The 24382-nt window shown below is 44.6% G+C and overlaps 1 protein-coding gene and 1 pseudogene across 2 annotated transcripts in view; both read left to right on the top strand.

The window, feature by feature from the left end:
* Positions 1-1622: 1622 nt before the first annotated feature.
* Positions 1623-7360, top strand: LOC124003224 (annotated as a pseudogene).
* Positions 7361-8837: 1477 nt separating this feature from the next.
* Positions 8838-24382, top strand: part of LOC124003029 (rab11 family-interacting protein 4A-like) — a 110870-nt gene continuing 95325 nt past the window's right edge. Inside the window, exons 1-3 of one of the 2 annotated variants that reach the window (XM_046310992.1) lie at positions 8838-9065; positions 16750-16837; positions 23362-23447. In XM_046310992.1, coding sequence (XP_046166948.1) covers positions 8856-9065; positions 16750-16837; positions 23362-23447 — 384 coding nt within the window. In that variant the 5' untranslated portion in view covers positions 8838-8855. The remainder of the gene's footprint in view (positions 9066-16749; positions 16838-23361; positions 23448-24382) is intronic. The other variant, XM_046310993.1, reaches the window with a different exon arrangement.

The following is a 24382-nucleotide window of genomic DNA, read 5'->3' as shown; positions in this document are numbered from 1 at the left end:
GGGTGAGGACTAGCTAGTAAATTGTGGCTAGTTCCTTCCGGATCGCTGCTAATGCAATCAATCAAATTCAAACATATGCAGTTGTCACAAAGTGCTTTACAGATACCCTGCTCTAAACCCCAAAGAGAAAAAGCACAGTGGCTAGGAAAAACTCTCTAGAAGGAAGGAACTTAGGAAGAAACCTCTAGAGGAACCAGGTTCATTCAAAAGGCTTTCAGTGGATCACAACTCAAATATGGAACCACTGCCCCTCAAAGAGAAACAATGAAACACCTGCCAGTTCAAAGAGGCAACTCTATTTACATATGAGCTCTGTGGACTACAACGCTCTATTGAGTAGTAACTGTTGCAAAACAGCTTTGCTATCAACAGCAATGCTGCTATAGGCAGTCTATAGGAGACCAATATGACTGTCAACCGTTCATATTGTTCTCACCTGCATATTCTCCCTATCATATTTCATGCATTCTTTCATCAAATAAGGGTTGTGTGTTTGAGGTGTGTCAGGAATGGAAAGATCACAAGGGAGTAGCTAACCACAAAGAAAGAGAACTTGATGGGAGAAATGGGAATGTAGTATTGAGTGGGAGTCTGGGAGAAGATGCACAATGGGCTCACATGGGCTTTTAGTAATAAACAGGGTTAACCGTTAACTTTACACACAATACACACCAAGGTCTATCCTCATGGCTGTGTCAGAACAGACCACCTCAATTCAAGACGGAAAGCTAGGCAGACATGGGGGTCGTTTTAAACAATCAAGACCCAGACAGTACCCGTTCTTTAGTGGAAGTAGAAGTAATGAAACATCTGTGTGGCCACAAAATGGCCAAGGTTTTATTAAGCCACAAGTAGGTAGACAAGGTCTCACTTCCCTGAAATCATCTAATACCTTAATATAACTTGAATGTTTTGCATTTCACCTTGACTACATTTTTTGTACTGTTACACTAATATCAAAACCACCGGAATGCTTCGCCTTTCCTGAGGTGCTGTTGCTATAAGTATTACTGTACTGTACTGGGAGTGTCTGCAGTGCTCACCAGCAAGCCGGGTATAGTTATCTTGGTGTTAGCAGAGCGGTGGCTACAAAGGTGGAATGTGAGTAAGCCTAAATGTGACTTAAAAGCACCGGTTACATTTGAGTCCAGCCAATAAAATAAACACGGACTACTTCTACGGATTTTTATGAATGACCGTATTCATCCCCAAGCACGCCCCCCAATCAATTTGTGGCCCTCTACTTAACTCCACCCATTTGGAATGTCTGGCCCGCTGCCCGAATGATAATTGGCTGGACATATGGCGACGCACGGGGCGGAGTTTCTGCGTAGCTCACGAGTTGGTATAAAGTAGATCAGGATACGCTCTCTGTTGAATGATTTTTTTTAGAGTGCTGTAACGATCTCGGGGAGGGGATGAAAATAACTGTTCTCTACACTTCAAGGACTTCTGTTCATCCAACGCGACTGTAGTCTATTCTTGAAAGAGGATTTAAAAGTTCAGAACTGTCTTCAAGCAGACTAATAACGGGGTCAGAGCTTGTTTTTTGACAACTGTCTACTGTTTCTTTGGGATTTTCAATAATTATGGCAAACCGTATCATCTTTGTTTTCTTGACAATGGCAGTCACCGGTCAGGTAAGTCGTATCACCTTGGCAGCTGTCAAATTAGTATGATTTTGATCATATGCAAATCATGCAACAATAGCAATGGATGAGTGGATTGCTTAGACTGTTTTGTAATGAGCAGTTGGCGTTGATTTCACTGTCATACACAAGTCATTGTATTTTAGAGAGACACAAGTGAGAACTTTGTCTACTGTGTCTACTTTGTCTACTGTTTTTTCTGTTAACTGAAGATATATATTTTGAAACTGCTGACACCTACAGACTATTTGGTAACACTTTTACAGGAGTGCCACTGAGTAACTGCTCGTGTAATTACAGTGTAACAATTTTTGTAATTACTCATTGTTACAATTAGTTACAATGTACTTACAGTAGTAATCCTTAACCCTAACCCAGTGTTCTAATGAGTAATTACAATACTGGTGATTACAGGAATCATCAGTTATAAGGGCACAGTAATGTAAAATGTGACTGACTTTTTTTGCAGCCTACCAGTCTCCTACCTTGAATTGTCTTTTTTTTATAGGCATGTGTGTGCTTGTCAAATAACTTTGACTCACTGTCTGAGGGTGGGACTTTTTACATACAGTTGATTTTTATTTTTTTTACTGGAAGAAGTTTGCACGGAAGACTAATGTGCTGTTACTCGATTCACGAGTTGGCAGGGGATTGGGTACAACACTTAAACAGCTGCCGAGACAGACAAGACATCCACGGGGATGAAGGGGTAGAAATGATATGAGCAAATTAAATTGACTACTTCAAATTGAAGTTCAAGTACGTACATTCATTGTAAACGGTGTTCAAAACCACTCCAAAGGGGACACAATAATCATTTGACATCTCACAATGACTATAAAATTATCACAATAGACTCCTAGAGCATCTATATCACTAGTAGTGTTTTACCCATGAAGGCAGACCACGGCAAGAAATTACATGACAAAAATGACTTCCTTTCCTATGCTTCTCTGTTTATGCCTATGGACCTAAAACTCTCCTCTACCCCCCCCCCCCCCCCCCCCCCTTCCTCTCTCCTCCCCACACCTCCAGGTGGGTGCCAGCTGCCCGGCGGTATGTGAGTGTCCAGCCATGCCCCTCTCGTGCCTCCCCCGGGGTGAGTGCGGTGGCCGACGGCTGTGGGTGCTGCAAGGTGTGTGCCTCCCAGCTGAACCAGGACTGCAGCCCCACGATGCCCTGCGACCACCACAAGGGACTGGAGTGCAACTACGGCAATGACGTGACCCTGGCCCAGGGCATCTGCAGGGGTAAGGCTGTGTTAGGGGGAGGAAGTGGGGCGTTTGGAAGTGTGTATTGTAGAAGTGTTGGGATTCAAAGTGTGTAATGAAGGTTGTAGATATTCAGTGTTGGAACTATGATGAGGTGTAAATAGTGTATATCTTGTCAAGTGTGATGTGTAGTAGTTAGTTGATGCTGAGTTTTTATGTGATAGCATCTTAGGGTGTATGAGAAACATTACTGTAGGACTCAACCATGTGTTGAACGTCACCACAGCCCCAGGACTTAACACGTTGTATCCCAGTGGGGGAGGATATTTGGATGTTAAGTAGATTCCTTATGGAGCTTGAACTAGTTCTATCTACATCAAACCAAGATTCCAATCCTTCATAGACTAAGATTGGAGGCTGCCACCGTGTCCATGACATGCAGACAATGAGACTCTTCTGGATTCTTACTCACAAGACTTCCTTTCTCTTGACCTCCCTCTAGATCGAAGTGTTCTCTCTGGGTTACAATCTGTGTGCCATGTTGGTGTCATTTATTGTGTGCTTGCTAGTTGTTAAGGGGAGGATTGAGTAAAGGTGGTTTCAGCTTGTGTATCTGGAGTATATGACAGATTCGTCCCAGTCATACCTGGGATTGTTAGTGGAAGTTCTTGTACTTTGACTTTAAAACACATCCTCATATTTAGACTCTCCAGAGACATGGATGGATGGTTCCCAAAATACCCCCTCGTTACATGATAGCACATTACACACTGTAGACAGTAAGCAGTTCCTTGGTCCTACTGATGTTTTTATGTGTATGTAAATCATAAATATGTTACTACCTCAAAGTGGTCTTAGTATCCATCTAAATTGCCCCTAAAGGAATTATGAAGTTGAATTGAACTGTACTGTACTGTACTGTACTGTACTGTACTGTACTGTACTGTACTGTACTGTACTGTACTGTACTGTACTGTACTGTACTGTACTGTACTGTACTGTACTGTACTGTACTGAACTGAACTGAATTCAATGCATTCTCCTCATTTCCCTCTCTTAACAGCAAGAAAGGAGGGTCGTACGTGTGAGTATAACGGGAGGATCTACCAAAACGGTGAGAATTTCCGCGCCGGCTGTAAACACCAGTGTACCTGCATCGACGGCGTCGTGGGCTGTTCCCTGCTCTGTTCCAACAGTCTGCCCCCCGCCATCCCCTCTTGCCCCTACCCCCAGCTGGTCAGGGTGCCAGGGCAGTGCTGCTTCACTGTGGACTGCCACAAGGGTACCTGGCGCCTTCCCCCCACCCAGCAACATCGCCAACCAACACAACCCAAACCTCATCCAGACCAGTACCAGCTGGATAACACACTGGGCAATGAGCTGGTGGAGAGAGGCAAGGGCTGGGAAAATGAACAAGGCTACAAGCACCTGCCTGGTGAGGAGCTGTTGCACTCTTGACATTGACCAAATGCATTGTTATTGATCATGATAGATACTTGGCTGTAGCTTATCATGTACACTGAGTGATCATCGCTAGCACTATTAGCATTTTTGGTATAATAGTTGAGGACTATTGGTCGATAGTTACTCATGTTTGTCTATACATCAGTCAGTCATGTATCCTGGTTTCTTCCCTCTGAGGTATATTCTCCCTGTAACCCCCTTCCTTCCTTCCCTTTGTCTCTCATGCTCCTCTTCCTCCCACCCTTCCCAGTATGGAAGAATTCGTTGGAGAAGTGTGTTGTCCAGACAACGGACTGGTCACATTGCTCACGAAGCTGTGGGATGGGAGTGTCCTCGCGCATCACCAACGACAATGCCCAGTGTAAGCTGGATAGAGAGACGCGCCTCTGCACCATCCGGCCCTGCGGTGACGTAGCCTTCCCGCCCAAGGTGAGTTCCATATTTAGACAACGCAGTGGGCAACTGTAGTGTGTGTCTGTGTGCCCATCAGTGTGACTGCACATATTTTCATCCATCACCATCATCATCCCAGGCAGTAACAATATCTCCGTTATCATTTACTGATCTCATATCACTTTGATAACAAACCCACAACCCCCTAGACTGTTTCCTCTGCGGAGCACGTCCCGGTGGGAACAGACTAGCGTTGATTTACTCACAGTGGCGGTGGCGCCCTTTTAAATATAGTCCCCTCCACCCCACCCATGGCATTCCTGCCAAGCAACTGTCCATAGCTAGGCGCCTGGGCCCTGTGCACTCAGCCAGGGAGATGGTGTGTCTATATTAATCCTCATCTGTTTCTCTGGATCAGTGCATGTGACCCAAATGCCACACCCTATTCCCTATTTAGTGCACTACTTTTGACCAGGACGCATAGGGCTCCTGACAGTGCCCATAAGGCTCTGGTCAAAAGTAGGGAATAGGGTGCCATTTGGGATGCACCACTGTGGGCTGGGAGATTATAGCTGATTTACCACTGAGACTAATAAGGCCTCTGTCTGTCTTGAGTGCGAGATTAATGAGTTTCAGTGAATTTGATTTAAAACTTTTTTGTCACTGTGTTCAGTTAATTTCATAACTTTACTATAATTGAATAAACTTCAGTTTCGTTTTCAGTACTGACACTTTGTTAGTGATAAGTGATAAGTTCATGATGATTTGGTTGCATTAGCCCTCCGGACATTTAATTCAAAGATGTTTTAAAGATGTCTGCAAAAGTTTGTCATTTTAGTGAAACAATACAGGTGCCCCAACAGTACAGCATGAAACTTTTACTTTCCTCTGCCCTCTCTGACTATCTATCTCCCTCTTTCTCTCATCCTCTCATCCCCCTCCTCCTTCTCTTCCCTTTACAGAAGGGCAAGAAGTGCTCCCCGACTCCAAAAGCCCCAGAACCCATGCGTCTGTCGTATGGCGAGTGTCAGAGTGTCCGCCTCTACCGGCCCAATTACTGCGGCGTGTGTACGGATGGCCGCTGCTGCTCGCCGCGTCGCACGCGCACCGTTCCTGTGACTTTTGTGTGCCCGGACGGCGAGCGTTTCCAGAGAGACGCCATGTTCATCCAGTCGTGCAAGTGTAGCAAGGAATGCGGCCATCTCAACGAAGTGGCCTTGCCACCACAGCACTGGATGTATGGAGACACACATAAGTTCATCGACTAGCTTGAAAGTGTTTTAACAGAATCCTCAAACTTGACTGAGAACATTGACAAGGGAAGGGTGACATTTAAAAATTAAATACCATGGGCCTTGAGGGTGTTTTTCTCTGCAGGCCTCAAATAACAGAACTGAGCTTCACAATGGGCTCAGTGAAAGCCTGGCACTATAGTAGCAAACCCCCAAATAGTAAAGTACTTACTGTATGTTTGACTGGAGTGGTTTTGATTGACAGGTGATCCATTCACTCCTGAATGTTCCTCAGACATGGCTCTGAACTCCGGCCTACAGTCCCACCTGGCGTGTTTGTTTAGTTACGGTGTGACATAACGAGTTGCTAGGGCCTTCACAGCAACGACAGAGAGAAACAGATGAGAAACGGATGACAACACAGCACTGTTGTAGAATAGAAACGCATGAAGGAACTGTACAGGGTTATTTGCTGTATAAAGTGATATGATGCTTTGCCTACACTAACCAGGGTCATTTTCACTAGGCACCGAATGGAAGAAAAGAGTCTGACACGGGGAGGGACAAGCTGAAGTTGTTCAATAATAAATACTTGCTTTGGTTATCCGTTGCAAAACATTTTGCTAGGGTGTGCACTAAGACTACAACCCAGCTCTATGAGGGCTGGCGGGATACTGGGGCATAACTCAATGCACTGAGAACAGTGACTTTAGAAGATAAGTGACGTCAAGTCTGGATGGGCTGAAACGTCTTGACGAAGAGACTGACAAGATGGAGCATTTAGCTCAGCGCAGGGTACTCTAGTATTAACATTATTTATTCATATTCTTGTCCAAAGAACTTGACACGAACTCTCTGCAGTAGAGAGTGACGTTCAGTGTAGTTGGGATGATAAACCTCTGTTTTGAGACGGCTCATGTGAGAGGTGGTAATGAAATAAATGTGTCTCAAATGGCACACTATTCCCTATATAGTGCACAAAGTAGTTCTCTATGCAGGGAATGGTAATGATAGCCTGTCTCCACTGACTGCAGTACTAAAAGGAGCTCTGTCTGTAAATGAGACGTGTTCAGAAATGACTGGCCCAATACCAATTCACTTCAAATGACCTCTAATCTCTTACCAGATTCAGATGAGTTTTATTAACATGAATGACAAAGTCACTGTTGCTAAAGCGAAGTGAGATAATGTAATCAATAATACCAGTAAACATAATGAATACATAATAATAATAGAGAATAATCAATGAATAACATTGGCAAATAATTTTCAATATTGTGTATATGTTTGGGATTCATTCATGTATTGTATGCTGTTCCTGAAATCTGAAAAACTATTGCTTATACATCTTTAAATATGATTTGTTACTCAAACTGTCAAATGAAATGTTTTACAATAAAAATGTTATACAATTGTACAACGTCTACTTCAAATGTGGGTTTGTCATAACTGAGAATATGTAGCCCGGCTATTAATTAATATGGCACTAGTTGTTGACATGATACAAAGCTGACCTGCCTGCTTCAGAGTTTCAGTTACATGTGATGTTTTATTTGAACTTGGCTTGTATCATTTCAAATTCTTTCATTTGGCAGTTATTTGATTAGCAAGAGGTTGATCAACTGAAAGCATTTGCAAAACACACCTTGGCTGCTGACATTTTTGGGAATGTGTTAAAGGGATAGTTCACCCAAATGACATATTGGTTTCCTTACCCTGTTCGCAATCTGTGGGCAAGGTAAGACAGTCACTGGTTTTGTTTTGTTTGCATGGTCACTGTTTCCACTATTGGCACAAATCCAATGCAAGTCAATGGTACTGATATAAGCATTTTTCATGCTTCATGTCCAAATCATCTATAGTAACTTCTCCGAGCTACACAATCAATTTGAGATACTTTAGGATGATTTGGTCAGTAAGCACAAAACAATGCTAATATCAGTACCTTTGTGCCACACATGCAAAACAAATGTAGGATTTGGAGACAGTCACCAGGTAAACAAAAACCAAGCATGGATTGCTATCATACCTTGTCCACAGACTGCTAACAATAAGGAAACCAGTAGCCTGTATGCCATTTTGTAATTTGGGTGAGCTATCATTAACAGCGGACTAATGAACAAAATACTAAACTGTTCCTTTAAGACTACACCTTTAAGGCTGAGCCTGGGTGAAAAAAAAATGCTAAAAAGCCACTCTGTTATTTTTATCACTGAACAGGAACTCCAGTATTGATTACATCAACACAAACAGACAGGGCATGGGTGGATGCTGGGGGGTGCACGGACTAGACCAGTCAGTATGGGGCAGAATGTATGGAGAGACCCATTGGGGACCATAGACATTGAGGTTTAGGTGGTTTAGACCTATTATTAAATGTATTGAATAGTATCTGCTTTATAGTGTACTGAACACACAGATATCACAGGACAACACTGACATTCTCACATAATCATATGCAGACATTTACAATAAAAAGCATGTTATGTGGACATCCAAATCTGAAAAACTGAAACGTGCAGTAGGCTGCTCATTCAGGACAAAAAGAAATGTGTCTCGAACAACTTCGCCCTCAGGTGGTGATTTTTTAACAGTATAATAGGTTTGGGCGAAATTGGCAACCTTACCTGTCATCAACTCCCAGTTTATCAAAAATTATCCTTCTGGATTTCGCATATCGGATAGGATTAAATGCACGGAATTATGACTAGGACGGCTGTCCCCATTCAAATCAATGATTCGTCCGTTATGTTCATAATATTTTTATCCATTTAATCCTGGCTGCTGTTTATGGGTTTTTCCCGCTCGCGCTAGTGTATCCAGGTCCTCGCGCTCTACAGAGTTCGTGAAGTCACGCACATGCTGCTGTCGGGCGCGCCAGTGCAGCGGTGGTTCTCGCCTCCGGGATGGCGCCCTCTGTTTCGGTGTTCAAGTCGGGTTTTCAACCTCAGGACAACAAACTTCCGATGGAAAGTGTCCTTCCCGAAGCGGAGCAGCTCCTGCTGTTCCTCAGGAAACTCAAAGAGGTTTTCGACTTGTGCGACGAGGATTCGGATGGTTATATTCGCGTGGAGCATTTCGTAAACCTCGGTTCACAGTTCGGCCAAGGAGACGAGGTAATATAAATCCCAATCAAGCATCACCTGGTGTTTTATGGAGTAACGTTGCGCTACAGTATCGTTTGTTTATACGTTTAAAGGCTTCGTTTCTATGTTTCTTGTTGTGTTTTATGTTGTGTAGACTATGTTATTACACATGCATAGATATTTACTTACAATATACTAATTCATTCATGTTTGGCTATTCAGAACATATAGCCTATACCATAAAGTGGAACAGACTCTTTGTACCAAAAGCTGAACAAAGCTTACACCTGTAAAAGTATATTTTCTTGGATGCTAAAAAAACAAGATAGACGTGAGATTTTATTTTCAAGTAACTATTAACGTTAGAACTAGTTCACAGTGTGGCTGTGGAGGAGAGTACAGTAACACTTTCCAGTGAGATCATCTGATTCAGCCTTTCTCTCCCATTCCTTGTATTCAGGCTCCAATTTTGGCCCAAAAAGTGAAACTCATTTTCGTCCAAATGTGTTATTATGTGGTAGAGAAATTAGGTCAACTACTGAGAGAGAGAGACTGGAAAATAGGCTAATTGTGTTCTTCTGACGGTATTAATGGACTATAGCCAACAGCTCTCAATTGCATCAGCCTTTTGATATTTAATATAATGTGTCAGCCTCAACATAGTAATAAACATAGGCAGACAGGTTTGTTTTAGTAAAGGAGTTTTCTCTGTTATAAATTAGGCTTAACACAAGCCTTCTGCCATTTGTCATGGCATGGCTGCGCTCTGCTGAACTGGGCTGAGTGATTGTGTGAGCAGGGAGCGAGCATGCATAGACCTGCCTGTGTAGATTCAGAAACATATATATAGCCTAGACTAGAAACAGCACAAAGCACCCAAGATACTTTATCTTACCCTAACCCGTCACTGACCTGCTCTGTCTGAATAATAATTGTGTGCAATGAATTGGCACTCTCTTTATGTGAACAATTAACTATTTTAATTGGCGCTCTGTATCTTTGTAAATGTAATTAGGTTGGTAATAGACCACTTTGCCTGTCTCCATACAGGCTTTTTCCAGTAAGAATGATTCATAGGCTGTGTCCGAAATGGCACCCTATTCCCTATATAGTGCACTACTTTTGACCAGAACCCTGTGGGTCCTGGTCCCCCTTGTCAAAATAGGGTGCCATAGTGTGCATACACAGGCAGATCTGCGTAGCTCTACAGGAGTCCATTGTCCTGCAGTGTGTCCTACTGTTCTGAGTGTGAGTTGGGGATGGATGCACTCAACTTCCCACAGGTTGTTAAGCATAAACTGATCTCAGGCCAGTTTTAATTGGACAACCCATACACTCCCGACTTTGTCATTGGCTAAATGATACCAGTTTGGTCTTGATGTTTTAACTGTTGTTGAATAATTAACAATGATACTGAAGTAAGGCCCATCCAAAAATAGGTTGTTGTTCACACAAGTCCCTTGTGTTCCAATGTATGTCACAGGGCTGGAACATTAGTGTTGATTGGCTCCCCCGTGTTCTGCTGCTTATCACTTCTCAGGAACATTAGCTCTGATTGGTTCCTTTGGGATGCTTTGCATGGACTGTGGGCAAATGGATCAAATCAAATTTTATTTGTCAAATGCGCCAAATACAACAGGTGTAGTAGACCTTACCGTGAAATACTTACTTACAAGCCCTTAACCAACAATGCAGTTCAAGAAATAAGAGTTAAGAAAATATTTACTAAATAAAATAAAGTACAAATAAAAAGTAACAGTAGAATTACATAACAATAATGAGGTTATATACAGGGGGGTCCAGTACCGAGTAAATGTGTGGGGGTACAGGTTAGTTGTGGTAATTTGTACATGTAGGTACGGGTAAAGTGACCATGCATAGCGAGCAGCAGCAGTGTAAAAACAAAGGGGTGGGGGGGATGGGGGGGTCAATGTATATAGTCCGGGTGTCCATTTGATTAATTGTTCAGCAGTTTATAGCTTGGGGGTAGAAGCTGTTCAGGAGCCTTTTGGACCTAGACTTGGTGCTCTGGTACCGCTTGATGATGATAGGGGTTAAAAAGGGGTGCTATTAATAGTAGGTAGTGTGGGTGTTCAACTATGCATGTAGCATCAACACTCCTCAGCAGATGTAGTGAATAAGTTTATATGGACACTGAATTCTCATGTTGGAACTACCTTAGTTCAAAATTAAATGAGCATTTGAGAAAGAGGCAGCTCGATGAAGCTAAATCTTTTCAGCTAAACAATTTCCCCAAAGCGCTTCTCTCAATAGTTTTATTAGACCACAATGTTCCACTCTGTTATTTGACCCTGATGGTCATCTATGAAAGTTTGAACATCTTGAAGAATGATTTGGCTTTAATGCCCATGTACTCTTATACTCTCTACCCAGCACATCCAGAAGAGGACTGGCCACCCCTCAGAGCCTGGTTCCTCTCTAGGTTTCTTCCTAGGTTCCTGCCTTTCTAGGGAGTTTTTCCTAGCCACTGTGCTTCTACATCTCCATTGCTTGCTGTTTAGAGTTTTAGGCTGGGTTTCTGTATAAACACTTTGTGACATCTGCTGATGTAAAAAGGGCTATATGAATACATTTGATTTGATTTGAGTTACGCACACAGAACATGATGCAGATGAGATTAAACCTGTCTGGACCTCTCAGTGCCCCACTGGCAACACGTAACCTCAACATCATCCTTTCACTGCTCCCATATTCTGACCTATCCTGTCCACTCATTCTATCCACCCATTCACAGACACACTGATCCCCTGCTCCTCCTAATCCAGCAGAACTGAGTTTAATCTACTAAAAACTCAGACTCACTGGTCCAAATCATCCAACACAATGGCCTTCATTTCACCCAGTACTTTCCTGTTGACCCAGTTGCCGTGCCGACAGTAACTAGGGCATTAGAGCCGTAATCGTCTGGTGTGTGTTTTGACTGACAGCTGGCTGACACAGTGAGGGATGGTGATGCACAGCTGTATAGCAGAGGTTGGACAGATGGGAGCGAGGACCCATTGTGTGTGTGTGGTCTGTTGAAGGACTGTCTCCCACCACATTCTCAGACACACGCACACAAATGTACGAGCATACACGTACACACACAAACACACGCATACGCAAGCACGCACACACACACAATCTCTCTGGTATTCACACAGTCATTCTCAGTCACTAGCAGGTCTCTATCCCCAGCATTTACCATTTCATGACACTGTTTTACCAGCCCCAGTCTAAAAGTAGGAGTTGAAAGAGTTGCAGGCAGCATCTAAAGTGCATTAAATGCATAATTCATGAGCACTGCTTCAGCCCACATGAAAGATGTGGATGTGGGTTGATGGTGGGAGCGGCTACAGAGTTGCATACATTTCCTCCATCACAGGGAGTGCAGGTCGGTACTATGGGCTGTTTACAGTAAGATACACCCTCTGTCTCCCCCTCCTCACTTTCACGTTGACTATTACACAGGATCATCAACCAAGATCTACCAGTTCACCTCTGACTGGTATTGGCTGGTTTTATTTATTAACTGTATTTTTTTTTATTTCACTTTTATTTAACCAGGTAGACTAGTTGAGAACAAGTTCTCATTTACAACTGCGACCTGGCCAAGATAAAGCAAAGCAGTTCGACACATACAACAACACAGAGTTACACATGGAATAAACAAACATACAGTAGAAAAAGTCTATATACAGTGTGTGCAAATGAGGTAGGATAAGGGAGGTAAGGCAATAAATAGGCCATGGTGGCGAAGTAGTTACAATATATCAATTAAACACTGGAATGGTAGATGTGCAGAAGATGAATGTGCAAGTAGAGATACTGGGGTGCAAAGGAGCAAGATAAATAAATAAATACATTATGGGGATGAGGTAGTTGGATGGGCTATTTACAGATGGGCTATGTACAGGTGCAGTGATCTGTGAGCTGCTCTGACAGCTGGTGCTTAAAGCTAGTAAGGGAGATATGAGTCTCCAGCTTCAGTGATTTTTGCAGTTTGTTCCAGTCATTGGCAGCAGAGAACTGGAAGGAAAGGTGGCCAAAGGAAGAATTGGCTCTGTTGAGTCTGCCGATAAGAATGTGGTGATTGACAGAGTCGAAAGCCTTGGCCAGGTTGATGAACATGTCTCTTATCGATGGCAGTTATGATATCGTTTCTGTATATATACACACATATATATATATATATATATATATATTTACATTTACATTTACATTTAAGTCATTTAGCAGACGCTCTTATCCAGAGCGACTTACAAATTGGTGCATTCACCTTATGACATCCAGTGGAGCAGTCACTTTACAATAGTGCATCTAAAACTTAAGGGGGGGGGGGGTGAGAGGGAATACTTATCCTATCATAGGTATTCCTTAAAGAGGTGGGGTTTCAGGTGTCTCCGGAAGGTGGTGATTGACTCCGCTGTCCTGGCGTCGTGAGGGAGTTTGTTCCACCATTGGGGGGCCAGGGCAGCGAAAAGTTTTGACTGGGCTGAGCGGGAGCTGTACTTCCTCAGTGGTAGGGAGGCGAGCAGGCCAGAGGTGGATGAACGCAGTGCCCTTGTTTGGGTGTAGGGCCTGATCAGAGCCTGGAGGTACTGAGGTGCCGTTCCCCTCACAGCTCCGTAGGCAAGCACCATGGTCTTGTAGCGGATGCGAGCTTCAACTGGAAGCCAGTGGAGAGAACGGAGGAGCGGGGTGACGTGAGAGAACTTGGGAAGGTTGAACACCAGACGGGCTGCGGCGTTCTGGATGAGTTGAAGGGGTTTAATGGCACAGGCAGGGAGCCCAGCCAACAGCGAGTTGCAGTAATCCAGACGGGAGATGACAAGTCCCTGGATTAGGACCTGCGCCGCTTCCTGTGTGAGGCAGGGTCGTACTCTGCGGATGTTGTAGAGCATGAACCTACAGGAACGGGCCACCGCCTTATATACACACACACACACACACACACACACACACACACACACACACACACACACACACACACACACACACACACACACACACACACACACACACACACACACACACACACACACACACACACACACACACACACACACACACACAGTGGGGCAAAAAAAGTATTTAGTCAGCCACCAATTGTGCAAGTTCTCCCACTTAAAACGATGAGAGAGGCCTGTAATTTTCATCATAGGTACACTTCAACTATGACAGACAAAATCTGAAAAAATGACAGAAAATAAATCCAGAAAATCACATTGTAGGATTTTTTATGAATTTGTTTGCAAATTATAGTCACGCCTTGGTCATTGTATTTTGTGTTTTTGTTATATGTTTGGGTAGGCCAGGGTGTGACATGGGTTTATATGTTGTTTTCGTATTGGGGTTTGTAGTATTTGGGATCGCGGCTAATTAGGGGTGTTGTATAGGCTTGGCTGCCTGAGGCGATTCTCAATTGGAGTCAGGTGCTTATCGTTGTCTCTGATTGGGAACCGTATTTAGGCAGCCTGAGTTTCGCTTTGTATTTTGTGGGTGTTTGTTCCTGTCTCTGTGTTGTAGTCAGCAGATAGGCTGTAATTAGTTTCACCGTCCGTTCTGTTGTTTTTGTATTTCAGTTATTTCATGTACCGCTATTCTGTTCATTAAAGTCATGAGTAACCTACACGCTGCATTTCGGTCCGACTTTCTTCATTCAACAGACGAACGCCGTTACAATTATGGTGGAAAATAAGTATTTGGTCAATTACAAAAGTTTATCTCAATACTTTGTTATATACCCTTCGTTGGCAATGACAGAGGTCAAACGTTTTCTGAAGTCTTCACAAGGTTTTCACACACTGTTGCTGGTATTTTGGCCCATTCCTCCATGCAGATCTCCTCTAGAACAGTGATGTTTTGGGGCTGTTGCTGGGCAACACGGACCTTCAACTCCCTCCAAAGATTTCCTATGGGGTTGAGATCTGGAGACTGGCTAGGCTACTCCAGGTCCTTGAAATGCTTCTTACGAAGCCACTCCTTCGTTGCCCGGGCGGTGTGTTTGGGATCATTGTCATGCTGAAAGACCCAGCCACGTTTCATCTTCAATGCCCTCGCTGATGGAAGGAGGTTTTCACTCAAAATCTCACGATACATGGCCCCATTCATTCTTTCCTTTACACGGATCAGTCGTCCTGGTCCCTTCGCAGAAGAACAGCCCCAAAGCATGAGGTTTCCACCCCATGCTTCACAGTAGGTATGGTGTTCTTTGGATGCCACTCAGCATTCTTTGTCCTCCAAACACGAGTTGAGTTTTTACCAAAAAGTTATATTTTGGTTTCATCTGACCATATGACATTCTCCCAATCTTCAGACGGGCCTGGACATGTACTGGCTTAAGCAGGGGTATACGTCTGGCACTGCAGGATTTGAGTCCCTGGTGGCGTAGTGTGTTACTGATGGAAGGCTTTGTTACTTTGGTCCAAGCTCTCTGCAGGTCATTCACTAGGTCTCCCCGTGTGGTTCTGGGATTTTTGCTCACCGTTCTTGTGATCATTTTGACCCCACGGGGTGAGATCTTGCGTGGAGCCCCAGATCGAGGGAGATGATCAGTGGTCTTGTATGTCTTCCATTTCCTAATAATTGCTCCCACAGTTGATTTCTTCAAACCAAGCTGCTTACCTATTGCAGATTCAGTCTTCCCAGCCTGGTGCAGGTCTACAATTTTGTTTCTGGTGTCCTTTGACAGCTCTTTGGTCTTGGCCATAGTGGAGTTTGGAGTGTGACTGTTTCAAGTTGTGGACAGGTGTCTTTTATACTGATAACAAGTTCAAACAGGTGCCATTAATACAGGTAAGGAGTGGAGGACAGAGGAGCCTCTTAAAGAAGAAGTTGCAGGTCTGTGAGTGCCAGAAATCTTGCTTGTTTGTAGGTGACCAAATACTTATTTTCCACCATAATTTGCAAATCAATTCATTAAAAAATCCTACAATGTGATTTTCTGGATTTTTTAATAATTGTCTGTCATAGTGTACCTATGATGAAAAATACAGGCCTCTCTCATCTTTTTAAGTGGGAGAACTTGCACAATTGGTGGCTGACTAAATACTTTTTTGCCCCACTGTGTGTGTGTGTGTGTGTGTGTGTGTGTGTGTGTGTGTGTGTGTGTGTGTGTGTGTGTGTGTGTGTGTGTGTGTGTGTGTGTGTGTGTGTATGTATATATATATATATATATATATATATATATATATACACACGTACATACACACAGATACATACACACACAGTCTTATGCATTCATGATGTGTGCTCTATATGAGTGACATCCTCTGTGTGAAGAGCCGTACTTCAGATTTAGGTCATAACAACATGAGGTGTGTTGTAGTGACTCAGTAGTGATTCAGAGAGGGACTGTTAGAACAGGTGGTGGTGGGAGGCTCACAGCTACAGGTCACACACACACACACACACACACACACACACACACACACACACACACACACACACACACACACACACACACACACACACACACACACACACACACACACACACACACACACACACACACACACACACACACACACACACACACACACACACACACACACACACACACACACACAGCTGTCAGCGAGAGTCAGACATTGACAGGTTGTTTACAATTTCATCTGTACGTTTGCATATATTCTCTTTGTATTATATGAAGCCAAACCCATGACAAATTGTTTTTGTTCAGCCGTTTTGTTGCCTGTCCCATGTTCTCCAGGTGAAGACGTTGGCCAAATGCTTGGACCCCAATGCTCAGGGCAGGATCAACTTCAAGGACTTCTGCCATGGAGTGCTGGCTATCAAAGGTAGGAATGAGGCATGGACAGGGAGCCAACCATCGGCAACTGCATAATGCAGTTTTACTGGTGTGTGTGTGTGTGTGTCTGCGTGCATGTGCATCCATGCATATGGTGTCTTCCCACTGAGGCAGAAGAGCATCATTCAGCAACACTATTCTGCCATTACTGTCCTATTCAGGTTATAGATGCTGGGACTGAAGAGGATGGGTAACTCCTACTGCCTAGTTACCATGTAGTTACCATGGAGTAGAGTTGAGTCACATGTTCATACATACACAGCCTACCTACAAAATGGTATTGTGCTCAAACAATATTGTATTCTTTTTCATAAGAAGGTAGTGTAGCTCAAACCCCCAAAATATTTTTTTTTCTGAGAGAACCAATCAAAGATCAGCCAGAAATACAGTGCCTTGTGAAAGTATTCGGCCCCCTTGAACTTTGAGACCTTTTGCCACATTTCAGGCTTCAAACATAAAGATATTAAACTGTATTTTTTGTGAAGAATCAACAACAAGTGGGACACAATCATGAAGTGGAACGACATTTATTGGATATTTCAAACTATTTTAACAAATCAAAAACTGAAAGATTAGGCGTGCAAAATTATTCAGCCCCTTTACTTTTAGTGCAGCAAACTCTCTCCAGAAGTTCAGTGAGGATCTCTGAATGATCCAATGTTGACCTAAATGACTAATGATGATAAATTACAATCCACCTGTGTGTAATCAAGTCTCCATATAAATGCACCTGCACTGTGATAGTCTCAGAGGTCCGTTAAAAGCGCAGAGAGCATCATGAAGAACAAGGAACACACCAGGCAGGTCCGAGATACTGTTGTGAAGAAGTTTAAAGCCGGATTTGGATACAAAAAGATTTCCCAAGCTTTAAACATCCCAAGGAGCACTGTGCAAGCGATAATATTGAAATGGAAGGAGTATCAGACCACGGCAAATCTCCCAAGACCTGGCCGTCCCTCTAAACTTTCAGCTCATACAAGGAGAAGAATGATCAGAGATGCAGCCAAGAGGCCCATGATCACTCTGGATGAACTGCAGAGATCTACAGCTGAGGTGGAAGACTCTGTCCATAGGACAACAATCAGTCGTATATTGCACAAATCTGGCCTTTATGGAAGAGTGGCAAGAAGAAAGCCATTTCTTAAAGATATCCATAAAAAGTGTTGTTTAAAGTTTGCCACAAGCCACCTGGGAGACACACCAAACATGTGGAAGAAGGTGCTCTGGTCAGATGAAACCAAAATTGAACTTTTTGGCAACAATGCAAAATGTTATGTTTGGCGTAAACGCAACACAGCTCATCACCCTGAACACACCATCCCCACTGTCAAACATGGTGGTGGCAGCATCATGGTTTGGGCCTGCTTTTCTTCAGCAGGGACAGGGAAGATGGTTAAAATTGATGGGAAGATGGATGGAGCCAAATACAGGACCATTCTGGAAGAAAACCTGATGGAGTCTGCAAAAGACCTGAGACTGGGATGGAGATTTGTCTTCCAACAAGACAATGATCCAAAACATAAAGCAAAATCTACAATGGAATGGTTCAAAAATAAACATTGTTATGCAGGTGAGTGAGGACCCAAAAGCGACTTAACAGAAACAGAGTTTATTCAAGTCCAAACAGAAAATAACAAATCCTGAATCCTTAACAGGAAATGTCCAAACGGGGAATAACAGAAATCCTCTAGTCTGTAGAGGGGAATAACAGGATAAGCGGCCACAGACTGCAGGTCGCTTCGGGTAGGCGCAGGCCGTAGCTGACAGAGACACCTGCTCACACAGCATCTGATGAAGGCAAAAACACGACAGGACGGAACAAGAACACAGCACAGCAAACAAGGATCCGACAAGGACAGAAGCAGAAACGAAGAGAGAAATAGAGACTTAATCAGAGGGCAAAATAGGGGACAGGTGTGAAAGAGTAAACAAGGTCGTTAGGAGAATGAGGAACAGCTGGGAGCAGGAACGGAACGATAGAGAGAGAGAGGGAAAGAGAGAGGGAAAGAAACCTAATAAGACCAGCAGGGGAAACGAATAGAAGAGAAAGCACAGGGACAAGACATGACAATATATGACAAAACATGACAGTACCCCCCCACTCACCGAGCGCCTCCTGGCGCACTCGAGGAGGAACCCTGGCGGCAACGGAGGAAATCATCGATCAACGAACGGTCCAGCACGTCCCGAGATGGAACCCAACTCCTCTCCTCAGGACCGTACCCCTCCCAATCCACTAAGTACTGGTGACCACGTCCCCGAGAACGCATGTCCATGATCTTCTGGACCCTGTAGATAGGTGCGCCCTCGACAAGGACGGGGGGGACGAACGGGGGGCGCGAAGAAAAGGCTTGACACAGGAGACATGGAAGACTGGGTGGACGCGACGAAGATGTCGCGGAAGAAAAAAGTCGCACTGCGACAGGATTAACGACCTGAGAAATACGGAACGGACCAATGAACCGCGGGGTCAACTTGCGAGAAGCTGTCGTAAGGGGAAGGTTACGAGTGGAAAGCCATACTCTCTGACCGCGACAATACCTAGGACTCTCAATCCTACGTTTATTGGCGGCTCTCACAGTCTGCGCCCTATAACGGCAAAGTGCAGACCTGACCCTCCTCAAGGTGCGCTCACAACGTTGGACAAAAGCCTGAGCGGAGGGAACGCTGGACTCGGCGAGCTAGGACGAGAACAGAGGGGGCTGGTACCCAAGGCTACTCTGAAAAGGAGATAGCCCGGTTGCAGACGAAGGAAGCGAGTTGTGAGCGTATTCTGCCCAGGGGAGCTGTTCTGCCCAAGACGCAGGGTTTCGAAAAGAAAGACTGCGTAAGATGCGACCAATAGTCTGATTGGCCCGTTCTGCTTGACCGTTCCGGGATGAAAACCGGAAGAGAGACTGACGGAAGCACCAATCAAACGACAAAACTCCCTCCAAAACTGAGACGTGAATTGCGGACCTCTGTCCGAAACGGCGTCTAACGGAAGGCCATGAATTCTGAACACATTCTCAACAATGATTTGTGCCGTCTCTTTAGCGGAAGGAAGCTTAGCGAGGGGAATAAAATGAGCCGCCTTAGAGAACTTCCCCGCTGACGAAGGCAGACCGGTAATAAAGCCCTCCGCTTACTGATGAGCTCTGGCTTTTACTGGACATGAAATGACAAAATGTCCAGCAGAACCGCAATAGAGACAGAGGCGGTTGGTGATTCTCCGTTCCCTCTCCTTAGTCGAGATGCGAATACCTCCCAGCTGCATGGGCTCAACACCTGAGCCAGTGGGGGAGATGGTAGTGATAGTGATGCGGAGGGGGACACCGTTAACGCGAGCTCTCTTCCACGAGCTCGGTGACGAAGATCTACCCGTCGTTCTATGCGGATGGCGAGTTCAATCAAAGAATCCACGCTGGAAGGAACCTCCCGGGAGAGAATCTCATCCTTAACCTCAGCGTGGAGTCCCTCCAGAAAATGAGCGAGCAACGCCGGCTCGTTCCAGTCACTGGAGGCAGCAAGAGTGCGAAACTCTATAGAGTAATCCGTTATGGATCGATCACCTTGACATAGGGAAGCCAGGGCCCTGGAAGCCTCCTTCCCAAAAACTGAACGATCAAAAACCCGTATCATCTCCTCTTTAAAGTTCTGATACTCGTTAGTACACTCAGCCCTTGCCTCCCAGATAGCCGTGCCCCACTCACGAGCCCGTCCAGTAAGGAGAGATATGACGTAGGCGATACGAGCTCTACCCCTTGAGTATGTGTTGGGCTGGAGAGAGAACACAATATCACACTGGGTGAGAAAAGAGCGGCATTCAGTGGGCTGCCCAGAGTAACACGGTGGGTTATTAATTCTTGGTTCCGGAGACTCGGAAGCCCAGGAAGTAGCTGGTGGATCGAGACGGAGATTGTGAAACTGTCTTGAGAGGTCGGAGACCTGAGCGGCCAGGGTCTCAACGGCATGACGAGCAGCAGACAATTCCTGCTCGTGTCTGCCGAGCATCGCTCCCTGGATCTCGACGGCTGAGTTGCGAGGATCCGTAGTCGCTGGGTCCATTCTTGGTCGGATCCTTCTGTTATGCAGGTGAGTGAGGACCCAAAAAGCGACTTAACAGAAACAGAGTTTATTCAAGTCCAAACAGAAAATAACAAATCCTGAATCCTTAACAGGAAATGTCCAAACGGGGAATAACAGAAATCCTCTAGTCTGTAGAGGGGAATAACAGGATAAGCGGCCACAGACTGCAGGTCGCTTCGGGTAGGCGCAGGCCGTAGCTGACAGAGACACCTGCTCACACGCAGCATCTGATGAAGGCAAAAACACGACAGGACGGAACAAGAACACAGCACAGCAAACAAGGATCCGACAAGGACAGAAGCAGAAACGAAGAGAGAAATAGAGACTTAATCAGAGGGCAAAATAGGGGACAGGTGTGAAAGAGTAAACGAGGTCGTTAGGAGAATGAGGAACAGCTGGGAGCAGGAACGGAACGATAGAGAGAGAGAGGGAAAGAGAGAGGGAAAGAAACCTAATAAGACCAGCAGGGGGAAACGAATAGAAGAGAAAGCACAGGGACAAGACATGACAATATATGACAAAACATGACAAACATATCCAGGTGTTAGAATAGCCAAGTCAAAGTCCAGACCTGAATCCAATCGAGAATCTGTGGAAAGAACTGAAAACTGCTGTTCACAAATGCTCTCCATCCAACCTCACTGAGCTCGAGCTGTTTTGCAAGGAGGAATGGGAAAAAAATTCAGTCTCTCGATGTGCAAAACTGATAGAGACATACCCCAAGTGACTTACAGCTGTAATTGCAGCAAAAGGTGGCGCTACAAAGTATTAACTTAAGGGGGCTGAATAATTTTGCACTCCCAATTTTTAAGTTTTTGAATTGTTAAAAAAGTTTGAAATATCCAATAAATGTCGTTCCACTTCATGATTGTGTCCCACTTGTTGTTGATTCTTCACAAAAAATACAGTTTTATATCTTTATGTTTGAAGCCTGAAATGTGGCAAAAGGTCGCAAAGTTCAAGGGGGCCGAATACTTTCGCAAGGCACTGTAAGTACAACTTGGCGCGAATATTGCATTTACAATGGCCTCAGCATCAGAAAGTGAAGGCGGAGAGCTATAAAGGATGCTGGAGAGTTAGTGTCAATCAAAAGTGAAGCCCTACAATTTAGAGAATAAAAAGTCTGCTTTGGGCTATGTGAGTCCTGCCCATGATTGAATCTTAACATCTTCACTACGGTCACTTTATTTTTCCCTGCTACACACTCCAGGCTTGTTTATAACAACCAGGACACTTGAGTGGACACCAGCCAACCAGGACACATGAGTGTGGACACCAGCCAAACAGGACACATGAGTAGACACCAGCCAATCAGAACACATGAGTGGGGAACCAGCCAACCAGGACACATGAGTGGGGAACCAGCCAACCAGGACACATGAGTGGGGAACCAGCCAACCAGGACACGTGAGTGGGGAACCAGCCAACCAGGACACGTGAGTAGGGAACCAGCCAACCAGGACACATGAGTGTGGACACCAGCCAACCAGGACACATGAGTGTGGACACCAGCCAACCAGGACACATGAGTGTGGACACCAGCCAACCAGGACACATGAGTGGGGAACCAGCCAACCAGGACACGTGAGTGGGGAACCAGCCAATCAGGACACATGAGTTGGGAACCAGCCCTGCCAGGATGTTGTTGTGTATTGTTGGGGCCAAACATGTCAACGGCTAACATCTAACGCTCCCCCCATAGAGCTCCATTGTAATTGATTGACTGCAGGTGTGCATGCTTAGCAGTGACCTGCCTCTACTCTGGCCCCAGCTCAGCCACTGCAGCCTGGGGCTAAATCCACAACCCACAGATGGTGCAGTGACGCTAAGGCAGCGTATGGGCACAGGGAGTTTGCCTTGTTAATACGGTGCATGCGTGGTGTCATGTCAGGTGCCAATGTGAATTTAGGATGATGAACCACAGATGATGGACTGAAGGCTCTGTTTTAGTCAGATTAAACTGCTACTAGTCTACTCCCACTCCAAGTTAAAGCTGAGCCCTCATGTCTCCCTCTTACAAAGCCGAAGACTGCGTTTCAAACCTACTCCCAACCAATCATTAATTCATACCAACAAACTCCTTCAGCCCCCCGTGTGTCACTGTTGGCTCACTGTCTGTGTGAATATGTGTGTGTTGAATTATAGATAGGAGAAAAGTAAGTGCACGTGCAGAAGTGCACGTTTCCTAAATACTTACAGGAAATGGATTGTGAACTCAACTAGTCTACCTCATGTAACTGTGGCAGTTGTTTTCGGTCTTGATGTCTCATTACTTTATGCTAATATAACGGCTAACAAGTACAGCAAGTTCTCACATCAAGGATTTCATTTGATGGAAAGAAAAGCTACCCAGGGATGGAGAGACAAGTTGACAGTGGGAGTTAAAGAATATCATGTTATTCTATACAGTATGTATAGAACACCTTCTCCCCCTCTCTCTTTCAGGCTGTGAGGGGGTCCTGAAGACCACACTGGGAGCTTGCAGTATCACACAGCGTCCCTATGAGACCGACAACGGTTACTACTACCAGGTACATAATGTGTGTGTGCCCTTTCGCCAGGCCAGCCTCTATAGTTTACCTCTTTTCATTACCAAGTCAAAAGTCAGGTGAAACCCTCAAACTATATTGTTTTCTTGTAACATGGGAGCTTTGACTTTCTAAGCCCTTCATCCCAAATCAGACCCATAATGTGGTTACATTTTTACACTGTCTTTTCTCTCCCTGCACGGATAAACCTAGATTAATGTCAGCATGTGAATCTGGACATAAACTAGCCAGAGTCAAGGCAAACTCCCACACAATGGATTAACAGGCATCACATCAAATATAGTGAGTTGTACCATACCTTTACAAATGTATGTCTTTACCAACGTTTACTTATTTTGATTTTATTGTAGGCCTAGTAGTTTACTTCAAAATTAAATTTCATAACATGTTTGTGTAATTACCGAGTACAATTTTTCAGCTTAAGTACCTCATGTGACCAGAGGGTGGCGTACTTTATCCATTCCATTGCCAAAGAGTAGTAACAGTAGCTGGCCCAGATTCTCTCCAGCCCAGCCCCATTCTTTAGACATGGCCTTTGTTTCACGCTTCTCTCTCATTTAAGGTCAGTAAACTAAGATAATTGGCTTATGTCATGGAGGGGTGTACAGAGTCTATAACATTGTTCCCAAGTGATGCCGCCCAAGCTTTCACCACACTGGAGCAGACCTGGGTTCACATATTATTTAGAATCATTTCCACCTGGCACTCTAGGCAGGCTAGAGCAATCGCTGAATGTATTTGAAAGATTTCAAATAGTATTTGAACCAAGGTCTGCATTGGAGATGAAGATCCCCATATTAGGTGTTACAGGATGTGTCATTGTAATGTCCCACTCATTGGGTCATCTCTGGGGAAACAGGATATGGTGTGGTAACGATTTATACCACGACACTAGACCAGGGGGTCTCTCTGTTTAT

Source organism: Oncorhynchus gorbuscha, linkage group LG18, assembly GCF_021184085.1.
Source record: "Oncorhynchus gorbuscha isolate QuinsamMale2020 ecotype Even-year linkage group LG18, OgorEven_v1.0, whole genome shotgun sequence".
In the NCBI taxonomy this organism is placed as follows: domain Eukaryota; kingdom Metazoa; phylum Chordata; class Actinopteri; order Salmoniformes; family Salmonidae; genus Oncorhynchus; species Oncorhynchus gorbuscha.
The sequence above is the reverse complement of the archived record's forward strand: the minus strand, read 5'-3'. Positions and strand labels throughout refer to the sequence as shown.